This window comes from Pongo pygmaeus, chromosome 4, assembly GCF_028885625.2.
Source record: "Pongo pygmaeus isolate AG05252 chromosome 4, NHGRI_mPonPyg2-v2.0_pri, whole genome shotgun sequence".
NCBI classification, from domain to species: Eukaryota; Metazoa; Chordata; class Mammalia; order Primates; family Hominidae; genus Pongo; species Pongo pygmaeus.
This window is the reverse complement of record NC_072377.2, coordinates 78,265,770-78,290,408: the sequence shown is the minus strand read 5'-3', so window position 1 is coordinate 78,290,408 and position 24,639 is coordinate 78,265,770. Positions and strand designations below refer to the sequence as shown.

The window sequence follows — 24,639 nt, the reverse complement described above, 5'->3', positions numbered from 1 at the left end:
TTCTTTGTGAGGGAGTAGGAAGAGCCATTCATTCATTTGTTAGACGTATTAAATTTATTCATGCTATGAATAGTTATGTTACTACTGTGTGCTGTGCTAAGGGTCAGACATACAGTGGTGAAAAGACAGAGGTAGTCTAATGGAGGCCAAGAGAACCCATGTTTAGGCTGAAATGCCACCATTTAGCAAATATGTGATCCTGGGCAAAGTATTTGTTCTCTCAGACTCAGTTTCTCATCAGTAAAATGGGGCCCGATAATTATAATACCCACCTTGCAGGGATACCTGAGTATCACAAAGCATAAAAGCATTCTGAAACTGAAGATCTCTATGAATGGTCATATTACTGAATGGCTGAGAAACTTGCTTTATGAAAATTATCCCAAATCATCCAAACATTACATCATTGTAAGAGATGAAGCCATTTCTTCTGACTGTTGTATTAAAAAACATTTAATTTTGCAGTTGCCCTTTTTTTTTTTTTTGAGACGGAGTCTCGCTCTGTTGCCCAGGCTGGAGTGCAGTGGTGCGATCTCAGCTCACTGCAAGCTCTGCCTCCCAGGTTCACACCCTTCTCCCTCAGCCTCCCGAGTAGCTGGGACTACAGGCACCCGCCACCACGCCCGGCTAATTTTTGTGTGTGTGTGTGTGTTTTTAGTAGAGACGGGATTTCACCATGTTAGCCCGGATGGTCTCGATCTCCTGACCTCATGATCCGCCTGCCTCGGCCTCCCAAAGTGCTAGGATGACAGGCATGAGCCACTGTGCGTGGCCTGCAGTTGACTTTTAAAACTTCATAATATTCGCCAAAGTAGTAACACATGGAGGCACACTCAAATAGTACCGAAGGACAAGAGGAAAGTCAGCAGCCCCCTGACACCTCCAACCCCCTTCTCCAGCCCAATCTGAGGAGGGGGCCATGAAACAGTTGCTATTTTCTGTTCTTCAGCTTTACCCCATAATAATATTGCCCTTAAACTGTTAATTCCTGTTTATCAAGTAAATCTTACTAATTTGTTGCTTAGGTAACACCATTTGCTTTTAAAAGAATGCTCCAACAGGGATATGTTTTTGTGTGTTTAGCATCTGTCCTCTAAGAGTTCAGTATAGGAAAAATGTTTTATTAATCATTCTAGTGAGTTGGCTTCTAGATGATTGAAGTTTTACTGTGTTTGGCTTCTTCAAGAAGTGAAAGGCACTGCAACATGCTCGAGGAGGTTCTGTGCCCACTCACTGACAGCATGCTTTGCATCGGTAAACCATTGTCCTATATAAAGACTTCAAACTTCAGCTGAATCTGTGCATCGTGGGTTTTTAAACATAATGTCACAGTTGCTGGCTACAGCCAAGAAGTTAGACACTTCCTTCATTTTCCATTGCATTTTTGCTCCAGGTCCTTCTAGGAGGATACCCAGAGCTTGCCTGGACATTTGGATTACAGATTTCAAAGTGGGAAAAAGATGCTTCTCTCAATATTTGGGATTTGATCATAGTTGGGGATACAGTGCTTCATTCCATAGTTAAGGAACTATGTCTGATCTAAATTTAAAAGAGCAATTTGATTAGGACATTCCTTTGCTTGTGAACTGATGTAACAATCTCTTACGGGCACTGTGTGCCAGAATGAAAGAATGATCTGGTAAGACATTCAATCAACTATGGTGAAAGAGTAAAAGTGGATTAAAAAAGCACAACTATACAATTTTAGTCAATTGATTCCAGCTTCTCATTTGTCACACCTTTATCAGGCCTGTCAACATGGAGCAAAGTAAACCAAGAAAATCATTTCTTATAAATCCACTGGGTATGTGCCAGGTGTTCAAGGCTGGCATTCCAGAGAACAGAAAAGAATGGGCCTTAGATAATCAGGAAAATAGAGGAGGCAATGTAGTTCAGTGGTTAAGCACTCAGCTCTTGGCTTCACCAAAGTGAGACATTATTCTTTCAGGGTTGCTGTGGGGATTAAAAGAAATAAGCATAGAAAGTGCCTAGCACACAAGACCATATAAATGTTAGGGATTCTAGTCATTGTTACTAGCTCCAAGACCACCCTGTTGGACAAATGAGTCCCTGTCCAGGGGCCCTCAGGACAACTTATATTATTATTGTGCACAGAGGGGGCAGTGGTACTGGGTTGGCTAGTTGGAAATTGCTCAGTCTCTGCTGAGAAAATAGATGACCCAGCTGTGCCCTCTGCCAGCCAGTCTAAGGAACACAGGAGCTCACGGCATTGTTGCAGGCTGGCCAGACCCCAGATTACATTTGGCATTGCTCATTTGAATGCAGAAACTTTAGGGCTATGACGGCAAGAGTGGCTGCTCAAACGGATCCACAAGGGTCTACACACAATGTTCATTGTTTTCTTTTTCGGTAGGGTTGGTTTTGAATATCGTCGTTAGACCCTTCTGTAATTGGTTCTTCATTGTAGCCAGAAGAGGGCACTATTGCTTTACCCAAATTCTGCGCTGTGGTCTATGGAAACCCGCATTTGTGTTCTGTGCTACAGTGTTCCATTCCTGGTTTTGTTGAGGGTGGCAGTTTCATTCTTAGGTGACTAGCACAAGAAACAAACAAACAAGCAAAAAAAAGCAAAACAAACTTTTGTCCATAATAACACACATGCAAAAAATTGGGATGTGGAAAGTTGTTTATATTTTATTAAGCCATAGAAAATTATGTATGGAATTTAAAAAATGAACATGTATGCCGATGAAATTGATCAAGATTCTGCCTGGAAAACCACTGTTTGAAAAATTAGAATGTACCTAGGTGTTCCTGTTCACTTTCAACAAGTGTCCCAGAACAGGTGTAGAAGAAATTGGTGCAGTTTTGGAAAACCCCGGGATGTTTCCTCCCACTATTAAGACAGTATAAGGGCAATATTACTGTGGGGTAAAGCTGAAAAACAGAAAATAGGAACGGTTGCATGGTTCTTTCTGCAGATTGGGCTGGAGAAGGGGATTGGAGGTGTCAGGGGACTGCGCCTTTCCTCTTGTCCTTTGGTACTATTTGAGTGTGTCTCCATGTGTGTTTACTATTTTGACTAATATTAAGAATTTTAAAAAGCCAACTACAAAAGTAAATATGTTTTTTAATACAATAGTCAGAAGAAATGGTTTCATCTCTTACAATAATCTAATGTTTGGACCATTTGGGATAATTTTCTTAAGGCAATGCAAGTTTCTCAGGCATTAAATAAAAGACCATTCACAGAGATCTTCCGTTTCAGAGTGCTTTTATGCTCTATAATCCTCAAGTATCCCTGCAAACTGGATATTATAATTATTAGGCCCCATTTTACTGATGAGAAACTGAGTCTCAGAATAAATACTTTGCCCAGGATCACATATTTGCTAAATGGTGGCATTTCAGCCTAAACATGGGTTCTCTTGGCCTCCATTAGACTACCTCTGTATTTCAGAGTTGAAAGGAGATACCTTCCAAATGCAAATACAAGTACACTGACGGCAGGCCAAGCCTAGACACTGTAAGATCACAATGAAAGTCTGGGAAAGCAGGCTAGTGAAACTGGGATATTCCTTAGCACCAAGTATTAACATGACGCCTGTAAATAAATATTTGTTGAATGAATGACTGTTTGGCTAAATGAATGAAACCACAATTTCTCAGATAACTGTGGGTATGAAAACTGACATAACTATTTGAATATACATACTTTTAAAAAGTTACCATTTCCTCCTGATCTGTCAATATTTCCAAATATCCTCAGATAAAGAAATTGCAAGTCTTCCAACTTTATTTGGGATCTTATAGTGAATGTTTTCTAAAATTACTTATGAGGCTAAGAGAAATTTGCGGATGCTTGTATATATCCTTGTTCATGTCGTGTTTTCAAAATCATGAGGAGAAACACTTATGGGAACTTTCTTTCTGACAACACGCGCATCAGTGTCTCTATCTCTTTCTTCATTCTTTGTCCATTCTGCTAATATTAACTTGCAGCTTCCTGATTTCAGACTCCTGCCCAAGCTGAGCTGTAAGCAGTGAGTAGCATCTGTGCTTGCAGAGTACCATAAAATCCTTTTAATATTCATTCAAAGGTGCAAGCCCTTGGACCACAAAGGTTCCTTCTTCTAGTCCCTTCTTCATGCCCAGACATGCTTAGAGACTTGGCATCGTGCCCTAGAAGCAGAGCATATAGGCCAAACAAAACCTTCATTTTCATTGCTTCAAACAACGGTCAATTGTTGAATGTAATTACTTAGAACAAATTAAGAGTTTGGATCCAGGAGCCTTGGGGTACTCAAAAGAAAAACAGGGAGAAAAATGGTTCAGGATTCCCCTGGGTTGTGCAAAGCCGCACCCCACAGAGGCCTTGTGTGATTCTGATAGACCTGAGTGAGCTTTTACCAAGCACACTCTCCAAGATCTTCAGGGCAGGAAAAAGTAGGCATCTATATTCCATGTATGATGTGTTTTGGCAGGGCTACCTTCTTCTAAATATAGCTAGCTATTTCTTTTTAAAATGTGTGATTTCTTAAATTCTTTTCCCTTTGCAGCAGCTTCATTTTTTAAAGTAATAGAGAATGAAGAATTAATTGTTGCCAGGCGTGGTGGCTCACGCCTGTAATCCCAGCACTTTGGGAGGCTGAGGTGGGTGGATCACGAGGTCAGGAGTTCAAGACCAGCCTGGCCAAGATGGTGAAACCTCATCTCTACTAAAAACACAAAAAATTAGCCGGGCGCAGTGGCAGATGCCTGTAATCCCAGCTACTCAGGAGGCTGAGGCAGGAGAATCGCTTGAACTCGGAGGGCGGAGTTTGCAGTGAGCCAAGATCATGTCACTGCACTCCAGCCTGGGTGACAGAGTGAGACTCTGTCTCAAAAAAAAAAAGAATGAATTGTTTGTTCATTGTCAACTTAAAACCAGTGGTCCCAGTACAAAACAGGAAGACAGTACCAATAAGAGATGGGAAAAGGCAAAGGCAGACTCCATGAATCTGAGCTTTTGTTGCACAAGCTGTCTGCTTCTTGGGTGTGCAAGAAGAGCAGAGCCTCAAGTAAACACTCTAAGAGATCTGTGAACTCATTCAAGACACCAGCGTGTCCCTTAACCCAGTGCTACTGAGCAGATGTGGAAATACGAATTTGATAAAGATTCAAGTCACTTTTATTTAGGAGAGTTACTCGGAAGGAAATATCTACAGGTTTCAGGAATATCATTCTCCTTAAGCAGTTTACTAAGGAATCATTATAAAAGCCAGCATTATATAGCCCTTCCCACATGCCAAGCACTGTTCTATGTACTTTACACATACTAATTTACTTAATCCACAAAACAACCTTCCAGCCAGGCACTGTTACTATCCCATACTACAGATTAGGAAATGAAGGCACCGAGATATTACAATACTTGCCCCTCAAACACCCAGCTACTAAATATAAAAGCAGGGATCCAAGTTTGGTTCTAGAGTCTCTACTCTTAATCACATAACTGTTAAAAATAAAATAGTATGCGGACATAGGAAGACTGGAACTTAAATGGAGATTAATGAGTATCATTGTCTCCAAGTGATAGGTTTGTGGCTCTTCTTTTGCTTTTCTGTGTTTTCTATATTTCTACCATACATTGCTCTAAGAAAATAATAAGTGCTGTTTTAAATCCTGACCCTAAAATCTATAACCTACAATAGGCTGTGAAGATAATTGTCTTGAAAGGCCCTGGAGTAGAAACAACATGAGCAGTCTAGATCACTTGATTTCCTAATGACCAAACTTTATAGAGTAATACAAGGAAAGTGACTCAAATATGTCTCTCTCCAGTCCTGTAAGCAGCCAATAAACTGTCTACTCCTTGAAATGTCACTTGGGGCTGTATAAGGTGAAGGAGTCTCAAAGGAAGAATGAATTTCCCATCTATAACAAGCCCTTGATAGAGGAGCTCAACATGAACAGTGGCGCTTAGTACTTACGGGACAAAAACAGACTTTCACACAACATTTTCCATTAAAAATCATAATACAAAAGTCAATTGTATTTATATGTAGCAGTAGTGAACAATTGGAATTTGAAGTTAAAAATAATACTATATGGAGCCAGGTACCATGGCACCCACTTGCAGTCCCAGCTACTCAGGAGGAAGAGGCAGGAGGATGGCTTGAGCCCAGGAGTTAGAGGCTGCAGTGAACCATGTTGGCCTGTGAATAGCCACTGCACTCCAGCCTGGCAACTTAGTACAGGCCCACCTCTAAAAACGATCATACTATATAATCCAGCTTAATTCACAAAATACACATAAGGTGACACACATAATGGATGTAGAAAGCAACTGAAATGTTAAAATATGATCAAACCAATTTGGATGCAATCTTAACAATACTCCTAAGGAGGCCAGGAGTGGTGGCTCACACCTGTAATCCCGGCACTTTGGGAGGCCAACATGGGTGGATCACCTGAGGTCAGGAGTTCGAGACCAGCTTGGTCAACATGATGGAACCCTGTCTGTACTAAAAATACAAAAATTAGCTGGATGTGGTGGCAGGCACCTGTAATCCCATTTACTTGGGAGGCTGAGGCAGGAGAATTGCTTGAATCTGAGAGGGGGAGGTTGTAGTGAGCCGAGATTGCGCCACTGTACTCCAGCCTGGGCAACAGAGTGAGACTCTGTCTCAAAAAAAAAAAAGGAAAAAAAAGAGGAAGAATACTCTCAAGGTTTATCATGACGGATATTTAACATAAACATAACTTTTTCTTAACGCACAAAGATAGAAGATGGCAAACCAAAATTTAGAAAACTATCGATTTAGACCCTTTGTCTTCCCCAGACAAAAAAGTGATAACTGAATTACAAAATGCTGATAACTTCTTGTTTTGATTACCTGTCTTTTTCCTTATTCTCATCTCTTTAATAAACAGCCAGACTTTCCTCTCTCTCTCTCTTTTTAAAAATAAGAGGATTGCTGATGGAAGCTGAGGTCTCATTTTCCTAGGTTTGTATATCCCCTGTTCTCACTGTTCTGAGGTCCTCAGATCCTCCTTTGGGAATGGAGGGCTTATTCCTCCAGCCTCTGTATGTGCTGGCAGCTCCCTCAGCAAAAGAGCACCACCTTGCCCAAAGCCATGGTCCCTTCCCTGGGCAAGCTGCATTCAGCAACTGGGTGATGTAGCCCTATAAAAACCTTTTTGCCTTAAACGCGGACAACCTGTGAGGCCATTTCAGCTCCAGAGGTCCCCATGGTGTCAGCCAAGGCTTGGCTGAGACCACATCCCAGCTCAGCATCTCCATCTGTCCACCCTGCTTCCATCCCTTCCCCTTCAGGGATGTTGATCGCAACATATGTGCTACTGGGAGGTGTGGTCCCTGTCTGGGTGTCCACTTCCCAACATGAACTTGACACTATGGAAGGGCAGCACAAATCTTTGGTGGGCAGTTGGCCCCTCTGCCACACTGTGTCTCCAGGATACAGCCTTGAAGCCCATCTAGCAAATAACACGGGGAAGGAAAGCTGTGCTATCTTCCTTGCACAGATTCAGAAAATGTTCTCACAAAACAAAGAGGACACTTTTGGAATACCAGCAGGGAACATGTCTGAATTTGGGTGGGGCTTCAGGAGACCACAGGAGGCAGGATGGCAGCTGCTTAGCCTACTGTTTGGTCTAATCCCCTGAGCTGTCCTGTCCCTGGTACCATGATCACACCGTGTTAATTAAATCATTCTCATTAATTCAGCCCAAGTGTAAATTAGGAAGGAATGAAGATAAATTAGGTTTGAAGGCAGCTAATACATTTAACCCCATGCTGCTTATTTTGCGGCCTAACAAAATAACATTGTTAAGGGAGATAACAAGCCCAAAGCCTTGGGCACATCTTCTTAATAGCATTAAAAAATGAGACTTTGGTTTGATGTCACAAGACAGAGGCAAAGACCTGCTCCCAAGGGCCTACAGGACTGGCCTAATGTCTTGTGTGAAGTGTTGGCTATTGTGTAATGCGGATACAGTGCCAGCAGCATTTCTTGACTTGTTTGTGACTCAGATATCTGCTATGTCTATGGTCGTCCAGCTTTGATGACAGCCCTGTTTAGAAGTTTCTTCCTGTACAGAATGAAGACTTGCTCAGCTTTTCTTTGTGTGAGTGGGGTGATAAGAGTTACCTTTAGGATTGGCCGAGAGATGCTGTGGGATTACACAGTTTGAATTGCTATGATCATAAATTTGCTAACTTGCAAATCATTTTCAGCTGAGATAAACATTAAAAACTGCCCAACTGCCCGAAAACTAGTCATAGATTGGCTCAAGCAAACCAGAGTACAGTTTGTAGGAGGTCATCAGTAGCACACATGATTTCTAAACTTGCAAGTTTAGTTCTTGTACTTTCAGCAGGAAAATGTTTTCCAGTTTTTAGAACTTACATAAGCTAATTCTTGTATTGCTTATCTCCCCGAGGCAGATGAAGTGAATGTATATGGTCACTGAATGCATTTCAAGATTTTCCAGTCTACAGCTTTTTTTCCTTTCTTTTATTGAAGCATAGAAAGTGGCAACACTAGGTAGAAAAGATACAGGAAAGTGGCACCAGTGGATGGTGACACAATGGCCAGAGGATTTCTTTCCTTTCTCAGCCCTGCCTGCTTAGCAAAGTTCTTCGCAAAGAGATCTGAACTTTGCTGTTCCCTTGGTTAAGGACATCCTGCAGTTTCTAGGTGGTAAAGATACATACCTGTCCCTAGTTCTGTCGCTTCCTGTGGCAAAATCCCCAACCAACCAGCTGAGCTATGTACATAGTCCATTTCTAGGCAAGGTCATCTAGGTGCCGTTTTAGGTAGATTTGACTCACAAAGGAAGCAGACAGAGCGGGTCTAGGATGTGTCTAAAAGGTGCGTTGGTGGCTGCCTTGATGAGCTCCCCCACACCTTGCCACAGGCTACAGAAACATGTTTTAAAAAGACACATGTGCAGTAGTTACACATTTCCACCTCCCATCTTTTCAGCACCTATCTCTGGAGTCTACAGAGTTTCCATCTGTCTGGTCTTTGCTTCAGAACCTGGGTGCTGCTTGCCCGCCCTCTCCTAACCTCGCAGCCCCCCTGGCTCTCCATACGTGGTTCTTGACATGAATTGGTCCGGGCTGTCTCAGTGAAGCAGCCTCAAGCCGAGACTCTGCATTAAAAAATATATATATTGAAAGGTTCGTGGTGAGGCTGCCGAGTTAATGCTAACAAAGGACTTCAGAGGGCACTGTCTTTCTTTGTTTGCAAGGAGCGAAATTTCTCGGCGCAAATACCAGGAGGGAACAAGGATAAAGGAAAGTGAAATTAGAATGAAGAACTGACAGTCTTGGTTTCAGCAGTCTGGACTCTGGAAGCGCCAGGTGGGGCCTCCTTAGCCAGTTTAAACCGCTCCTGCGCCTAGTGTTTTAAAGCAAGCTGGGAGGCGAAGCGCGGGCGCTTGGGGACGCGGGGACCCGGGGACGGAATAAACTCTGTCGTGGGGCCCTCACTCTCGAGCTGCAGAGCTGGGACATTGTTGCTAAGTGACTACGAGCCAGGCAATTCACATCTCCCTGGGCCTCCGTTCCCCACCTGTAAAACAAGGGGTCTGGACCGGTCATCTATCCCGTTCATTTATACACTTAACTCCAAATACCAAATTAAAAACAGACATTTTAACTCCCAGTGGAAAGACAAGTCTCTAGCAACAAAGATAAATGAGATTCGTAAAAGTGATCACCACTTGAGATTATTTTTCGAATCGCTTTCCTTTCTCCTGACACGCGGGGCTATTAAACGTGTGTGTGTGCTGGGCCATTTCTTTACTGAACTCCAAACTAACACCACCGAGCGATAAAAAACAGGAGAGGGTGATGGAGGCTTAATCGCTAGGAGAGGAGGCGGCGTGGCTGCTGCTTTGAGGAGTTCACTTTGAACCAAGCGGCCGCGGCGATTGGCTGAAAAGCACGTGGTGCGCGCCCCGCAGGACTGCGCCCCGGCTGCCGCTGCAGTTGCCCGGCTTAGGGCAGAGTCCAGCCGGGGGTGCCGCACCCGCTGGGGAGTGGGGAGGGAGGACACATAGGAAATGCCTGGGGCTGGAGTCTCTTTGGCTCTCGGCCAGCAAGCAACTTAAACGTCCTGGCTTGCTCAACCCGAGTGTCCCTAAACTGTCCAGACTTTTGCCCGTCCATTGCCACTATCTCTCCCCACTCTGGGTGTCCTACCCAAGGCGCTATCTATGCGTGCCCAGGGCCTGTCCTGCGGATACCCAGCTCGCCCCTTGCAGCCCTTTTTAGAGCATCTCGCGGGCTCTGGCATCACCGAGCGCACAGCCCCGGGCAGCGCTCCCCTAAGGTGGGTCCCTCAGATCCTGGGCTGTCCATTAACCAGGCTGGCCCAAAGAGGCTCAGACACTCGAACCCGGGAAAACTTATTTTATTCTCGGTTCCCGGGGTTGCAGCTGCCAGCGGCTGAGACAGCGCGTCCGCTTTGTCTCTCTGCACTCCCCGCAGCCCCCCTCTCCCGCTTCCTCTCCCGATTAACTCCCCCGACACGCTCTTTTCTAGCTCCTCTCCTCCTCCCACTCCTTCTCCTCCTCTTCCTCCTCCTACACCACGGGCCGCGCTAATGCGCTTCCTCCCTCCCCCGGTGTCGGTCTCTTTGCATACGCGCCCCCTCCCCTCCCCGCCGCGCCACTTATAGCGGGGCGCACGGCGGCGGGGCGCAGACTGCTCTGGCAGCCGGAGAGGAGGCGGTGCGGCGGTGGCGCTGCGGAGACCCGGTCCAGACGCCTGGCTGCCGCCGGCGCACAAGGCGTTTTCTAGCTCCCTCCCCCGAGTGCACAGCCCGCCTCCTTCCGCGGCGCCTGCAGTGGTAGGCTTGCTCTCCCCTCCCGTGACGCGCCCCGGGAGACGCTCTGCGGGTCCTGGACACCGGGTCCGCGGCGTGGGGACGAGAGGCGGAGGCGAACGCCAGCGGTAGCCGGTCCGCGAGCCATCGTTCGGGGCGCAGTCCTCTCCCCGGCGGGCGCTCCTTTCTCCGGGGCATTCGCCACCGCTTCCCGGGGCTGAGACGACCGGTTCGTCGCCTCCTTGCCCGTGACCGTCGCTAGAACTCCGTTGTGCGTTGCGGCCAGTCGCCACTGCTGTAAGTTTCCCCCACTGCCCCGGACCTGTTGCAGGCGCTGCGGGCTTCAGGGGCTGCTTCGGCTGCAGGGGTGTGTTCGCAAGGGGTGAGCGTGCTCCGGGCACTCGGGAGCTTCGACTAGAGGGCAAGGGAAGCTCTTCTCGGTGCGGAGATCACGGTGCCCGCCGCTGCCTTCCCACAGCAGGCAGGAGCCGGGCATCGTCAGAGAGGTCGACAGGCCTCCCCTCCGCGGTGCAATGTCCGGGGCGAGCCGCTGGGGAAGCGAGGAGCCGAGCTAAGGATACAGTCAGCCTCTCTCCTCCGCGGAAAGCAGCGCTTTCCTGGGGGTGAATGTCGCGCTGCGTCGCTCCCCGCAGCCTCCAGGGCCGAGCGCGCGGGATCGTTGGCCCACGTTGCATCCTCCCCGGCTTGGAGGAAAGTTGGGGCCACGCACAGACACCCTGAGTGCGGGCATGTTCACTGCGGCGGAAGTGTCTATAGAGAATGAATGAAAACTGCTTTCTGAAAAACTAGTTTCTTGATCTGTCGTGTTAACATTATTAGTTACAAAGGATAGGAATTGGTGGGCGGGGAGATGAAACATTGAATTTATCCACATGCAGTTTGGTGTCACACAGGCATGGCCAGCTTGTTAAATAGTGTTGCAAGTGTTAATAAAAAGACTCTGGCAAGAAGCTACTTCTGTTAACAAGATCTTTATAATGTTCTATTGTTACCGGTAATGTAAATGCCCAGAGAAAGATCTGCCTAGTTTCTCTTTTGATTGGATTGAGATGAGGTTCAAAACCTGGAGAAGGGTGCGGGACGCTAAGCATTGGAGGCAGAGAGCCTGAATTAGGAGCATGAAGTGAACTGAAGTTGCTGTAACTGAAGCCCTTTTGATGTTCTCAGTAATAGCAGCACTTTCTCTGTCTTCTTTGTAGATGTAGGTTAAGTACATGTGTGCATTTTCTTGGCCACTTACTTGGTATGCAAATATGATTTCTCTGGGGGCTTAAAAATGCTCGAAAGATGATTCATTTTATGTTGAAGGTGTGTTCAGTGACTTGTATACATGGTTTCTGCGGATATTTTGAGGTTTGCACAGTTTTAAACCAGAAAGCAAGTATTTCCCCTTGGGTTTCCAAGTTTACTTTTTACTTTAATCAAACATTGTTGCAAGAATGTTGATTGTGATTTTGACTGTGACGTGCTTTTCCATCTGGATGGTATCCAAGATGACAGGCTAGGCTCTTCCTTCTGGCTTGTTGGGCCAACCTGGAACATACAGGAGCATAAACACAGGATGCGGAGAGATGTAGATCCTATATCCTAAGGTCTTGTAAACAAATTGTTTTCTTAGGTGTAAGTCTGGTTGGGAATGTTGTTTTGCACCATCCTGAATCTAATGTTCAAGGAAATGTGTTCTGGGCCTAGCATGATTCCAGCTCAATGTGTAAGCATTTTGGTGCCTGTGCACCTAGTTTCAGGGAGCCTCATTCTTCCTTCACTCAGGGCAGCATTTGCTCTGAGAGGCGGCAGCTTCACAAGAGTAAGTAGACAGTCTATTGAGGTTTAGGTTTAAAGTCTTCCTTCAAATACTCCAGATTGAATGTACTAATTAAAATAACAACTACAGTGGTGGAGCATTGAGAATGCTAATGAATGTTTTAACCCTTTGGAAACCTGATGCATTCCCATAGGTTCATATGGTCATTCTCCAAAACACTGGGCATTGGTTAGAATGGAGTAGACAGTAGACGCTTAGCTTGAGGTGGGAGTGAGGCTGGCTTCTCACCATTTTTTTATATCTCAAGTCACTGTGGAGATTACTGGGTGCTTTGTAAAGTCTTCCTAACACTGGCGCTCTAGGACTTTGTTGCTTCCTTTCTTCCACTAAGCCATGTTTACTCATCATAAAAAATTAAATTCCAAAAAGGAAAGAAAACTAGTTGCATCACCTAATGGTATGAGGTATATGTGTCATGCCCCTGCCTTTGTGGTTTTTTGTGCAGTCTCACAGTGGGGCTCACATCTGGTTGGGGAGGTGCAGGTTAGTATTTTAACCCATGAATCTGTGGCAAATCATTCATTTGCATTTATTAATAATTCTTAGAATATACATTTAAAAATATCTGAATGGTTAAAGGAAACAGAGTTTCAGCTGCGCTTTCCGGACTGGCTGTTATGTCTGTAACCAGCCACACAGTTTACCCTCTGGGGATAAACAGTGGGATAAACAGCTTCCTTAGGAATCCTTGGACAGGCAGGTTCTTGAGGACTTCATTCCTTTGAAGTAACAGAGGGGTGGTGTAAAAGAAAAGGATGAAGGCATGTGATTCAGTTTTTGAAGATGGGTGACAAGCATTTCCTATGTCTCTACCCTACTGTTTTCTTACTGAAAAAAACCAAAAGATAGCATTAGATTCTACTATAATTTCAATTTAGATACCGAGGAAAGCACTGTAGTCAGCAAATAAATTCTGGGGTGGCCCTAAATTAACAACAGCTGGCAAAATAACACACACACACACACACACACACACACACACACACACGTATTTTTTGATTTAAATAAAGCAGTGTTTGCATTTTGAACTCCTTCTATGCAGGTGCCAGCATTTGCAGGTATACAGGAACAGTCCTGGTGATGCACTATTTAATCAAAAGACAGGGGTGGATCTTTTGTTCTTGCAGCTGGTTTTCCAAGAATTGATATAAAGTGGGAAGAACAGAAAACAGCAGTCATAAGTATGCTACTCAAAATATTCTTCTTTTTATGTGCCAAATCCTCACATCGGAAGCTGTCCAGAGCAAGACAGGTAGTTGGTGATTATGGCCAGAATTTATTCCGTGGTTTGACTAAAGGCTTGCTGATCAATATATGGTTAATTTTGAAATTGGGGTGCTTTTAGGACTCTTCAGTGGTAGAGCTGTCTGGTTAGAAATTAATCTTTAAGTTGGGATGCCGAGGTGGGAAGATCAGGTGAGGCCAGGAGTTCGAGACCCTGTCTCTACAAAAAATACAAAAAATTATCTGGGTTTGGTGGTGCACACCTTTAGTGCCAGCTACTTGGAATACCAAGGCAGGAGGATCACTTAAGTCCAGGAGTTCGAAGCTGCAGTGAACTGTGATTGCACCACTGCACTCAAGCCAGGGTGACAGAGCGAGACTTGGTCTCAAAAATATATATAAAATGAAATACATTGTATGTAACATTTAAATAAAGGTCTGATCATTGCAGAAGTTGGCCTTACATTTCCCATTTACTGTATGTGCCGGGAGATTGGATCTTACCAAAGGAATTCTTAATGGAATTAATTATTAGGTGTTTGTTTTACACATGGCTTTATGTTGCATGGGGCATGAAAGCCAGTGCCCATCCTGGCATTATGAGAGCAGGAGACCTGGCATTTTAAGTGGCCCGCAGTGAATGAGCTGGACTAGGACAGGGAGCTGTGAGAATGAGACCTCACTCCTCTTGGCTTTTGCTGACTTATATTCTAAAAGACTTCAATGGCCTGAAAGTTGGCAATCAGGTTTTCCAAGATGAACCTGCTTTTTATGCATGATTTTTTTTTTTTTAAACAGTGCAGAGTTCAAATAGCTCAACAGTATTACAGTGAATATCCTTCCTTCCGGGTAGTTGTCTCTGGCTTTGTCCTGGAATGGCCATACACTATTCTAGAATAGTAGGTGGCATGGTCAACAACAAAGTGTTCTGTTTTTTGCCCAAAACCATTGTTGCTTTTGTTCTGCTGTTCTGAACATCAGGAGCATCATTTTCAATTTATTATTATTATTATTATTATTTTTAGGAGTGGAAACAAAATGTCCGTCAGCGTGCATGAGAACCGCAAGTCCAGGGCCAGCAGCGGCTCCATTAACATCTATCTGTTTCACAAGTCCTCCTACGCTGACAGCGTCCTCACTCACCTGAATCTTTTACGCCAGCAGCGTCTCTTCACTGACGTCCTTCTCCATGCCGGAAATAGGACCTTCCCTTGCCACCGGGCAGTGCTGGCTGCATGCAGTCGCTACTTTGAGGCCATGTTCAGTGGTGGCCTGAAAGAGAGCCAGGACAGTGAAGTCAACTTCGACAATTCCATCCACCCAGAAGTCTTGGAGCTGCTGCTTGACTATGCGTACTCCTCCCGGGTCATCATCAATGAAGAAAATGCAGAATCGCTCCTGGAAGCTGGTGACATGCTGGAGTTTCAAGACATCCGGGATGCATGTGCAGAGTTCCTGGAAAAGAACCTGCATCCCACCAACTGCCTGGGCATGCTGCTGCTGTCTGACGCACACCAGTGTACCAAGCTGTATGAACTATCTTGGAGAATGTGTCTCAGCAACTTCCAAACCATCAGGAAGAATGAAGATTTCCTCCAGCTGCCCCAGGACATGGTAGTGCAACTTTTGTCCAGTGAAGAGCTGGAGACAGAAGATGAAAGGCTTGTGTACGAGTCTGCAATTAACTGGATCAGCTATGACCTGAAGAAGCGCTATTGCTACCTCCCAGAACTGTTGCAGACAGTACGGCTGGCGCTTCTGCCAGCCATCTATCTCATGGAGAATGTGGCCATGGAGGAACTCATCACCAAGCAGAGAAAGAGTAAGGAAATTGTGGAAGAGGCCATCAGGTGCAAACTGAAAATCCTGCAGAATGACGGTGTGGTAACCAGCCTCTGTGCCCGACCTCGGAAAACCGGCCATGCCCTCTTCCTTCTGGGAGGACAGACTTTCATGTGTGACAAGTTGTATCTGGTAGACCAGAAGGCCAAAGAAATCATTCCCAAGGCTGACATTCCCAGCCCAAGAAAAGAGTTTAGTGCATGTGCGATTGGCTGCAAAGTGTACATTACTGGGGGGCGGGGGTCTGAAAATGGGGTCTCGAAAGATGTCTGGGTTTATGATACCCTGCACGAGGAGTGGTCTAAGGCTGCCCCCATGCTGGTGGCCAGGTTTGGCCATGGCTCTGCTGAACTGAAGCACTGCCTGTATGTGGTTGGGGGGCACACGGCCGCTACTGGCTGCCTCCCGGCCTCCCCCTCAGTCTCTCTAAAGCAGGTAGAACATTATGACCCCACAACCAACAAATGGACCATGGTGGCCCCACTCCGAGAAGGCGTTAGCAACGCCGCAGTAGTGAGTGCCAAACTCAAGTTGTTTGCTTTCGGAGGTACCAGTGTCAGTCATGACAAGCTCCCCAAAGTCCAGTGTTACGATCAGTGTGAAAACAGGTGGACTGTACCGGCCACCTGTCCCCAGCCCTGGCGTTACACAGCAGCAGCTGTGCTGGGGAACCAGATTTTTATTATGGGGGGTGATACAGAATTCTCTGCCTGCTCTGCTTATAAATTCAACAGTGAGACTTACCAGTGGACCAAGGTGGGAGATGTGACAGCAAAGCGCATGAGCTGCCATGCTGTGGCCTCCGGAAACAAACTCTACGTGGTTGGAGGATACTTCGGCATTCAGCGATGCAAGACTTTGGACTGCTACGATCCAACATTAGACGTGTGGAACAGCATCACCACTGTCCCGTACTCGCTGATTCCTACTGCATTTGTCAGCACCTGGAAACATCTGCCTTCTTAAATGCAGTACATTCTAAAGAGAGTGAGCACGAGGTAAGAAGTTTAGCTATAGATGTAAGTATGCATATAATTAGGCTATTGTGTAAGTTCAGTACATGGGGTGAGATCTGATCCACAGACACCGTACTGCAGAAGTACTACCAAAGCTGTAAAAATAAGAGAGCTGGTGCTCCTAGAACTTACCCACTTGTGTTGACCACAGCCTCAGACCCCCATGGCATTAGCCAGTGGTTCTCAGCTTTTACTGAGCCTCAGAATCTCCTGAAGAGCTTTTTATTTATTATTATTATTATTATTATTATTATTTGAGACAGAGTCTCGCTCTGTCACCCAGGCTAGAGTGCAGTGGCATGATCTTGGCTCACTGCAAGCTCCGCCTCCCAGGTTCACACCATTCTCCTGCCTCAGCCTCCTGAGTAGCTGGAATACAGGTGCCTGCCACCACGCCCAGCTAATTTTTTGTATTTTTAGTAGAGACGGAGTTTCACCATGTTGGCCAGGATGGTCTTGATCTCCTGACCTCATGATCCACCCGCCTCGGCCTCCTAAAGTGCTGGGATTACAGGCGTGAGCCACCGCACCCGGCCCTGAAGAGCTTTTTTAGAAACTGCCCATCCCAGAGTCTTAGTTTCATTTGGTCTGGGGTGGGGTCCAAGCATCAGTATTTTTAGAAAGTTTCCCGATGATTCCAATGAACAACCAGGTTGAGGACCCCTGACCTCTGTTAAGAATGCCAGCTAATGTTTATTGAGCCCTCACTGTGTGCTTGGAGCGATGCCACATGTTTCCCACAGATCATCTCATTCTATCCTCACAACAACCCCATGGGGAATTATTACTAGCTTCATTTTATAGACGAAAAAACCTTCATGCATTACGGAGGCTAAGCTGCCCGAGTTAGCAGAGCTTAGTAAGAGGTGGAGCTGGTTAGGAAGTCAATGCAGAGGGTCTGGCTCTAGGGCATCAGCACTGGAGCATCGTGTTGCACTGCCACCTAATAAATTTGAGCTTCACATCCATGACACCAGTGTCATCCCAGGTGATACTTCATTTATATTCAAATTTTGCTTCCTCAAACCCTTTGTAGAATGATTAGGGTTTCAAAATGTATTGCTCAAATTCATTCCTAGTTTATTCTCTCCAAAATTATTAGCTTATTTTAAATGTTTTACTTAAAAAGTAGCCCCCTTTAAGGCGTTTATTACCTTTAAAGATAAATCTATATCTGTCTTTGTAAAAGGTTGCACGTACATAGCAGAAATTTGTGCAGATAACACGGAGCCACCTAAACTTCCCAAACTATGGCCTTTCAGAGTTAATCAGTCAGGCTGACCCTATTGTCAAGGCTAACAAAAGTTGTGTTTCTGCATCATATATCTGAGTACATAATGGTTGTCTGTGTATTTAAGAGTATATAATACTGTTGGCTCAAATAATTAATAGGCCTACGCAGTTCAGAGTTCGCAAAGCTCACGGCTGCTTTGCTGCTAAGCATTCTTAGGATTGGCCCCAGGAATCGCTTAGGCATGTGTAAGTATAGCCCAGCGCACACAGGATGTGTTGACTTGTTTCGGTGATTCATGGGCTTATTACTAATAATAAGAAAGTAACTGCTTTGGAGGAACTACAATGAAAACAAACTCATTTACTTGGGAACTTTTGGCTCTGTTTTCCCTAGTATGTTTCACACCTTCGAAGGGGACTTCAAAGGGAGAAAAGGAGATCTAGGCCTAGTGGCAAGCTAAGTACAGAGGGGTTTCATCTCATTGGTCTTTTCTTTCCCCATCCCTTACAGCTCATTTAGAAACATCATTAAACTTGGCCTCACTCTCACATTTCAGCTTGCTATTTTTTTTTTTTTTTTGAGACAGAGTCTTATTCTATTTCCCAGGCTGGGGTGCAATGGCGCGATCTCAGCTCGCTGCAACCTCCGCCGCCTGGGTTCAAGCAATTCTCCTGCTTCAGCCTTCCAAGTAGCTGGGATTACAGCGCCCGCCACCACGTCCAGCTTTTTTGTATTTTTAGTAGAGATGGGGGTTTCACCATGTTGGTAAAGCTGGTCTTGAACACCTGACCTCAAGTGATCCACCCATCTCAGCCTCCCAAAGTGCTGGGATTACAGGCGTGAGCCACCGCGCTTGGCCTCCAGCTTGCTATTTTTTTTACTTCTTCAGTTATCTCTTCCAGCCTTCATACAGTTATCAGAGTTCTGAGTTATGTCACGCTTTCCTGGAATGAAACTCCTTCAAAACAGCAGGAACAATCAGACACCTCCTCTGGGGAGCAACTGGGCTAATAGCGTCTCACACCAAACTGGTTTTTTGTAGCCTTGCTGGCATCTCAGTAATCTTGAATAAACAAATGCTCTGAAAGTGGTTATTTCATTTGAGATATGAATGCATGACTCACCTCTCAAGGGGTTTTAAAGAACCTCCTAGGTGAAAGCATCAATTAACAGCACACTTAGTTGGGTGTTAGCCCAGAACTGACTATATTTGCATAGAAGAGCCATAAAAATTGCTACCAGGGTGGTGGTACATAGAAAATGACAATGGGCAGGCTGGCTGGAATCCTTGGAACAAGGTAAGGAAATTGAGGCAGAAAGAGGAGAGAAGCCACGTGTGTATTCTGGCCCTAGTTTTAAGTTGTAGACCTTCCTGAGTTTTAGGTTGCTTCTCTGTCAAATGAGTGGTTTGATCTATAATCCCCTGTGATCTGTCCCAACTCAGACTTGGGTCAATTGATAGGGGAGTTAAAAGAGATGAAAATACCTAGCCCAGTGCTTGACATGTAGTAAGTGTTCAATGTTCAGTTTAGACCCTAACTTACTGTGAGATAATGGCAGTGGAATTAGCTTTCTGTGTGGTGGGAAAATGAGGTTTCTTTGACTATTATCTGCTTGTTATCTTTAGACTTCATTTTTGGTTCCTCCTTTTTCAGCCCAGAGTGAACATGTTGGCAAACACTTGACTTCACCCTACTCTGGGTGCTTGAACTGAATCATACCCTTCCGGTCCCTGGGAAACAGAGCAAGTAAAGTGTTAAGTTATATGTGAAATAACATCCTCTTCACCCTTGGTGCTACCAGTGAGAGAGTCAAGCACATAAAAACTAAATTTGACAGGGCCAAGTTTGCTGCTTTTAAAGGGCAGCGTAAGCGCCTGATCAAAGCCACTCTTTGAATTTCTGACAGGGAGACTGTTGGTTAAAATTTCTAAAGTTTACTACAGAAGATAGTGCTAAAACATTTAAGAGGGGGTTGGAGTGCCTTAAAGTGCTGGGTAGGTAGGTCTCAGTCCCAAACTGCAAATTCCTCTGCCCTTCAAATGTAGGTGCTAACTGAATTAATACAATGTTTAACAGCAAGTTTCCCTAGGTCTTAAAGCTCATCCACCAAGGAGGTTTTATCTGCCTCCTGCTGCTCTGTCAGTGGGTGGGAAGGGCAGAAAGGAAATTACTTTGATTATCCTCTGTTTTCATGGTGCCGTGTGGCCTCAACCTAACTTAGGCTTTGATTTGCTTTGTTTCTTCTCTAGATTTTGTTGTTGTTGTTATTGTGTGTCCTTTTTTGTGTTGTTCCTGTTTGAATATGCAATTTTTTGGGGGGAGGGTGTATGTATTCCTTTTTTCCTGTTTGAATATGCATTGTCTTGAAATTTTATATTATTACAAGATACATTCTTTTGGCCTAATGTTGACATATAGGTTACAAGGAGGTGGAGGTGGGGCAATGACACCGTAGTCTAAGGAATGCCTTGAAAGCTTGAATCAGTTAGGAAACAGCCAAAAGAAACAACTCATGAAATGAATCAGGCTTCTGAACACACGAAAGCAAAGAATTCAGTGCAAGTCATGAGTGGCTCCTCCAGAATTCCCTTTGTCTGTACTTAGACTTACAGCAATAGGGATACAAAAGCCCTCTGCACAATTTCCCCAGATGAAATGAGAAATAAATAAATGGGAAGAGTAAGCAGTGTGAGGAAATGCAAGCTCTACGAAATGTGCAGGTTTTGTGGTTATGGCACTTTGAATTGATATTCACACTTGATGTACGTAGATTCTGTAGCACTGGCATGCCGTAGCTGCTGGCACCTACGTGTGGACTAACAAACTTTGAGAATAAACTCCAACCTTGGGCTGTTGAGGCCTGATACATTGTCATGTGAAAGGAAGCGAGACTGATTTCTGCCATAATGGATAACAGAGATGCATTTAAATAAGAGGATTAGTATGTCTGCCTCCTAGATGGTAAAGTTAATTTGGAATCTTTCATGGTACACGGACCAAGGAGGGTTTGCACAGGAATCTCCCTTCTTTTCACCCCTTAGTGATCACTTTACAGTCGCTCTGTTTAATCACAGAAAGAAATGTTATGAATGTTGGAAGCAGAAGATGGCAACTCCTAATAGCATCTAGACATATAGGTTTGGATTTGAATGTATATATGCTTAGGAAAGAAGTGAAGGTCCTTCTTTAGACACCACTGTTTTTGTCAGGCCAGCCATCTGCATGGATGTGTACATGCACACGTGTGTGCATTTAAGGCAAGTACTTTAAATATCTTTGCACAGTTCCTACTGAACATGTAAGACCTTTGGAAGCAATATTGTCCAGCTCCTTACCAAGTTTAATTTAAAAAAAAATTTTGTGGCTAATAAGAAAAATCTTAAAACTATGGCATCACACAAATCCTTCATGCTTTTTTGTTTTGTTTTTTTTTCTTTTCCTTCTATTTCAGCTCACTCCATCACTCGATGAGATAATATGAGATTTCTACTTCGGAGAGGCCAAGTCTAATGAAGAGAAAAAAAGGAAAAGAAGTTGCAAGACTCGAATAAAATCTGCTGCACCTTGTAAATGCTCTAACTGGACATGAAGGAAAGGGGCGAGGGAGGGGGGTGGGATTTTTGGTGCAAGTAGCACATGGTTTAAATATGAATGAACAAACCTGTGATCTAGTCCTTGTCTTGTAATTGTGGATTAATGTCAATGTTAATCAGCCCCTCAAAGGGAGAGAAAAGCTGGACCTTTTCCCTTGCTGTACCATATTCAGCATTTGATTTCCATGGGCCCCACCATTTATGTGTAAAATTTGAAATGGTTGTCACCTCTCTCTGAGGAGAGAGCTTGAAGCCTCCACACCAGCTGCTGCTGGAGATTCAAAGCCCAACTGTGGGTCCAAGAGGGAAGCTGGCTGGGCTGGCTGAAGAATGAAGACCACTGGACTCTCCGTTAATCTCTAAAGGGTCTGCTCCCCAGGAACGTTTCCGAACAATGGGGACTTTGTTGGTAGCCATTTGGTAGATGTTCTTTTCTATTTATAAGTGACTTTAAACTTTCCCTTGGCTGTTAAGAAGTTTGTTATAGATTTAGCTATTTATTGTTCGATGCCTGCATGCTGAAACAATGCCTACAGCTGTCTTCACATGTATGGACGTGTGTGAATGGTTGTATGTTTTGCACATTTTGTGGCTGTTGAGATGTGCTTTGCTGCACAAACATGAAAATTTTTGAGTTACAATTTGGAGCATAACTGGAGGGTGGGTTGGGGAGAGGTGGATTTTTAAAATGTCAAGACAGGGAAGGATGACAAAATGGAAATTTAAATGACATCCTAGAGGTAGAGAAACCGTGGAGATCACTTTTCTCAGACTCACCAACTTTTAATGGGATTTCATGGGGTTTGGTTGTGCTGATGGGGTAAGGGGAGGCTGCTTTCTGCCCTTCTCCCCACTCCCATCTGATTTACCTAATTCAGTCTCAGCTGCTGAAATTTGGAAAGGACCAAATTGCTTTACAGTTTTTTCTTTGTGTAGTATCTTGAAATCCTGGAAAGTTCTATGGAATAGTTCTGTATATAGGGCACAAGTAAAGGCATTGTCCAAAGTTTATTTATTTATTTATTACCCTAAGAATGCTTTGCCATAACCACATTTAATGGGAAAAATGGAAGTATCACAGATGTAAATTAACTCACCAGATTTACTTGGCGTGAACTCATTCTCTTCTTGCTATATGATTTAGCAAGTTCTAGAAGATCTCCAAGACAGTAATTACATTGGCACAGTGTATACTTCAGTGCTCACCGTTAGGCAAATCTCTTTTTAAAAAACTCTTTGGTGCACAAGTAACACATTTGGCCACAAAACACCAAAGAATTGTAAGCAGTGGCCCCTATTGAGAAGTTTTCCGGTAGAGTCGGAAATCAGTTGTGAATACATTCTTTGCTAGTTGGAGTGCTTGTTTACTAAGCATGTGCCGTCGTAGGTATTAGTGCTAGTCTCAAATAGGTGCTTCCCCTGAGGTGAGGGGGAAGACCAAAGTTTGCAACTCGAACTGCTTTCGTCCATGTTTCTCACATTGCTGTATTTTAGAAAATAGGGGTTAAGACTGATAACAACCTTTTACATTGTGACCGTGTTTGCATTGTCTAATGACAGATAAATCCTTAACATTTCTCTCCACCTTAGTACTTTAGACTGATTGTGTTTGTCCGTCCATGCCATGAATGAGTGGGCTGTAGTTGGGCCAAAATAAATGAGCTGTTGGAAGAAAAGAATCACAGTACTTTCCAGCAGTCAGTCCCTGGTTCCTAGATGTGTTCTAAGCAATGCAAATGTCTAATTTTCCCCCAGTGGGCATAGTCAGTGTCGTTTATATTGTAGCAGTTACAGCTCTGTAGTTTATGATGCAAATCTGCCAAGAGAGATGTATGTGTCACTGCATGGCTTCTGAAAGCAGGATGAATTTTCTGCAGCTGTTTCAAAGTTGGGGTCTGTCCTTGAATCCTCTATTAATTACTGTGTGTGAGCCAGAGGGAGCCGTGGTAAGGGTTGGGCCCCCAGTCTGTAGGGAACTTTCTGGACTCCCGCTCTTTGAATCGATATAGGCATTTGGTCTCACTACTTGACCATTCTCACCCTGTGAAACGTCCCACACTTTGAAGCAAATACAATTCACAGCACAGTACACACAAAAACCTTGGCATAAGACAGAGAAGGTTCTTCTTATTTTGTGGGCTGGTTGCTGTAGAAACACATAACAAAGGGCAGCCCTCCACTTCTGGTATAATTGTGTAGCCCCTTTTCTCTGGGCTTGACACCTGTCTTGAATAAGAGTGATTAGAGCTGCATAATGTCCCTCTCTTGGCTATTGACCATGTGGTTCACGTACAAAACTCTGTATAAGTTGAAGGAAAATGTTCATGTTCATATTACGTGTTTGCTATGACTACGTTTTGAGGTTTTGTAAAACTGTTATTTTTTTTTTCACAATGTGAAACTGAAGGTCAATAAATTATTAGAGATTTTCTCTTCATTATATGTGTGGGTCTTTATTTGAATAAGACACAATTTGAGGCATTGTAAACTTGTGCCCTTTCTCGTTTATCCAAAGAAGGATCGTTTCAGATATTCCGACTGTGTTTTATTTCACCATTTAGTGATATTTACAAAGGTAATTTTGCATATTAAATAAAACTTGTTGACCATTAGAGTATCTCTTTAAGCAAGACAAAATTCCTCATTTATAGGTTATTCATAGCTGGGAATATAACAAGTCACACACCATGCGATATTAAGACAGCATACTTTATATTAGAATGAATTTAGTTTTTTGAAATCCTCACGTGGGTTATATTTTGACAGAAAGCTGTTAGAGAAGGAGCTGGAGTTCAATCCTCTCTTCATCTGCTGACATCTGCTTTAGAAATCATTTAAAGTGGAAATATATGCATATTATTTCTGTACTGCCGCAGAAAAGCACAAGTTTAACCCCTCAGGGATACTTAGTTTGTTCCAAGCTGATGGCTGTCCCAGCTGGCTCTGCATAAGGCCAGTTGAAGCCTCCTGCCCCTACCTCATGATGGTTTCATGTCACACTGAGATGCTCCTTTATCACTTGGGTTGGAACCCTTATTGTTTCAGCGTGCAGAGCAAGGTTGGGCATAACCTTTTCTGGGTAG

At 44.3% G+C, this 24,639-nt stretch overlaps 1 protein-coding gene across 1 annotated transcript; it reads left to right on the top strand.

Moving 5' to 3' along the window:
• Positions 1–10,673: 10,673 nt before the first annotated feature.
• ENC1 (ectodermal-neural cortex 1) lies at positions 10,674–23,993 on the top strand. The gene is made up of 3 exons (XM_054486997.2): positions 10,674–11,096; positions 14,895–16,709; positions 21,415–23,993. Exon 2 carries the CDS (start codon positions 14,908–14,910, stop codon positions 16,675–16,677), a length of 1,770 nt encoding a protein of 589 aa, XP_054342972.1. The 5' UTR covers positions 10,674–11,096; positions 14,895–14,907; the 3' UTR covers positions 16,678–16,709; positions 21,415–23,993.
• Positions 23,994–24,639: the final 646 nt, after the last annotated feature.

Coding starts and splice junctions, on each gene's coding strand:
- ENC1 (XM_054486997.2), top strand. CDS start 14,908: ATGTCCGTCAGCGTGCATGAGAACCGCAAGTCCAGGGCCAGCAGCGGC.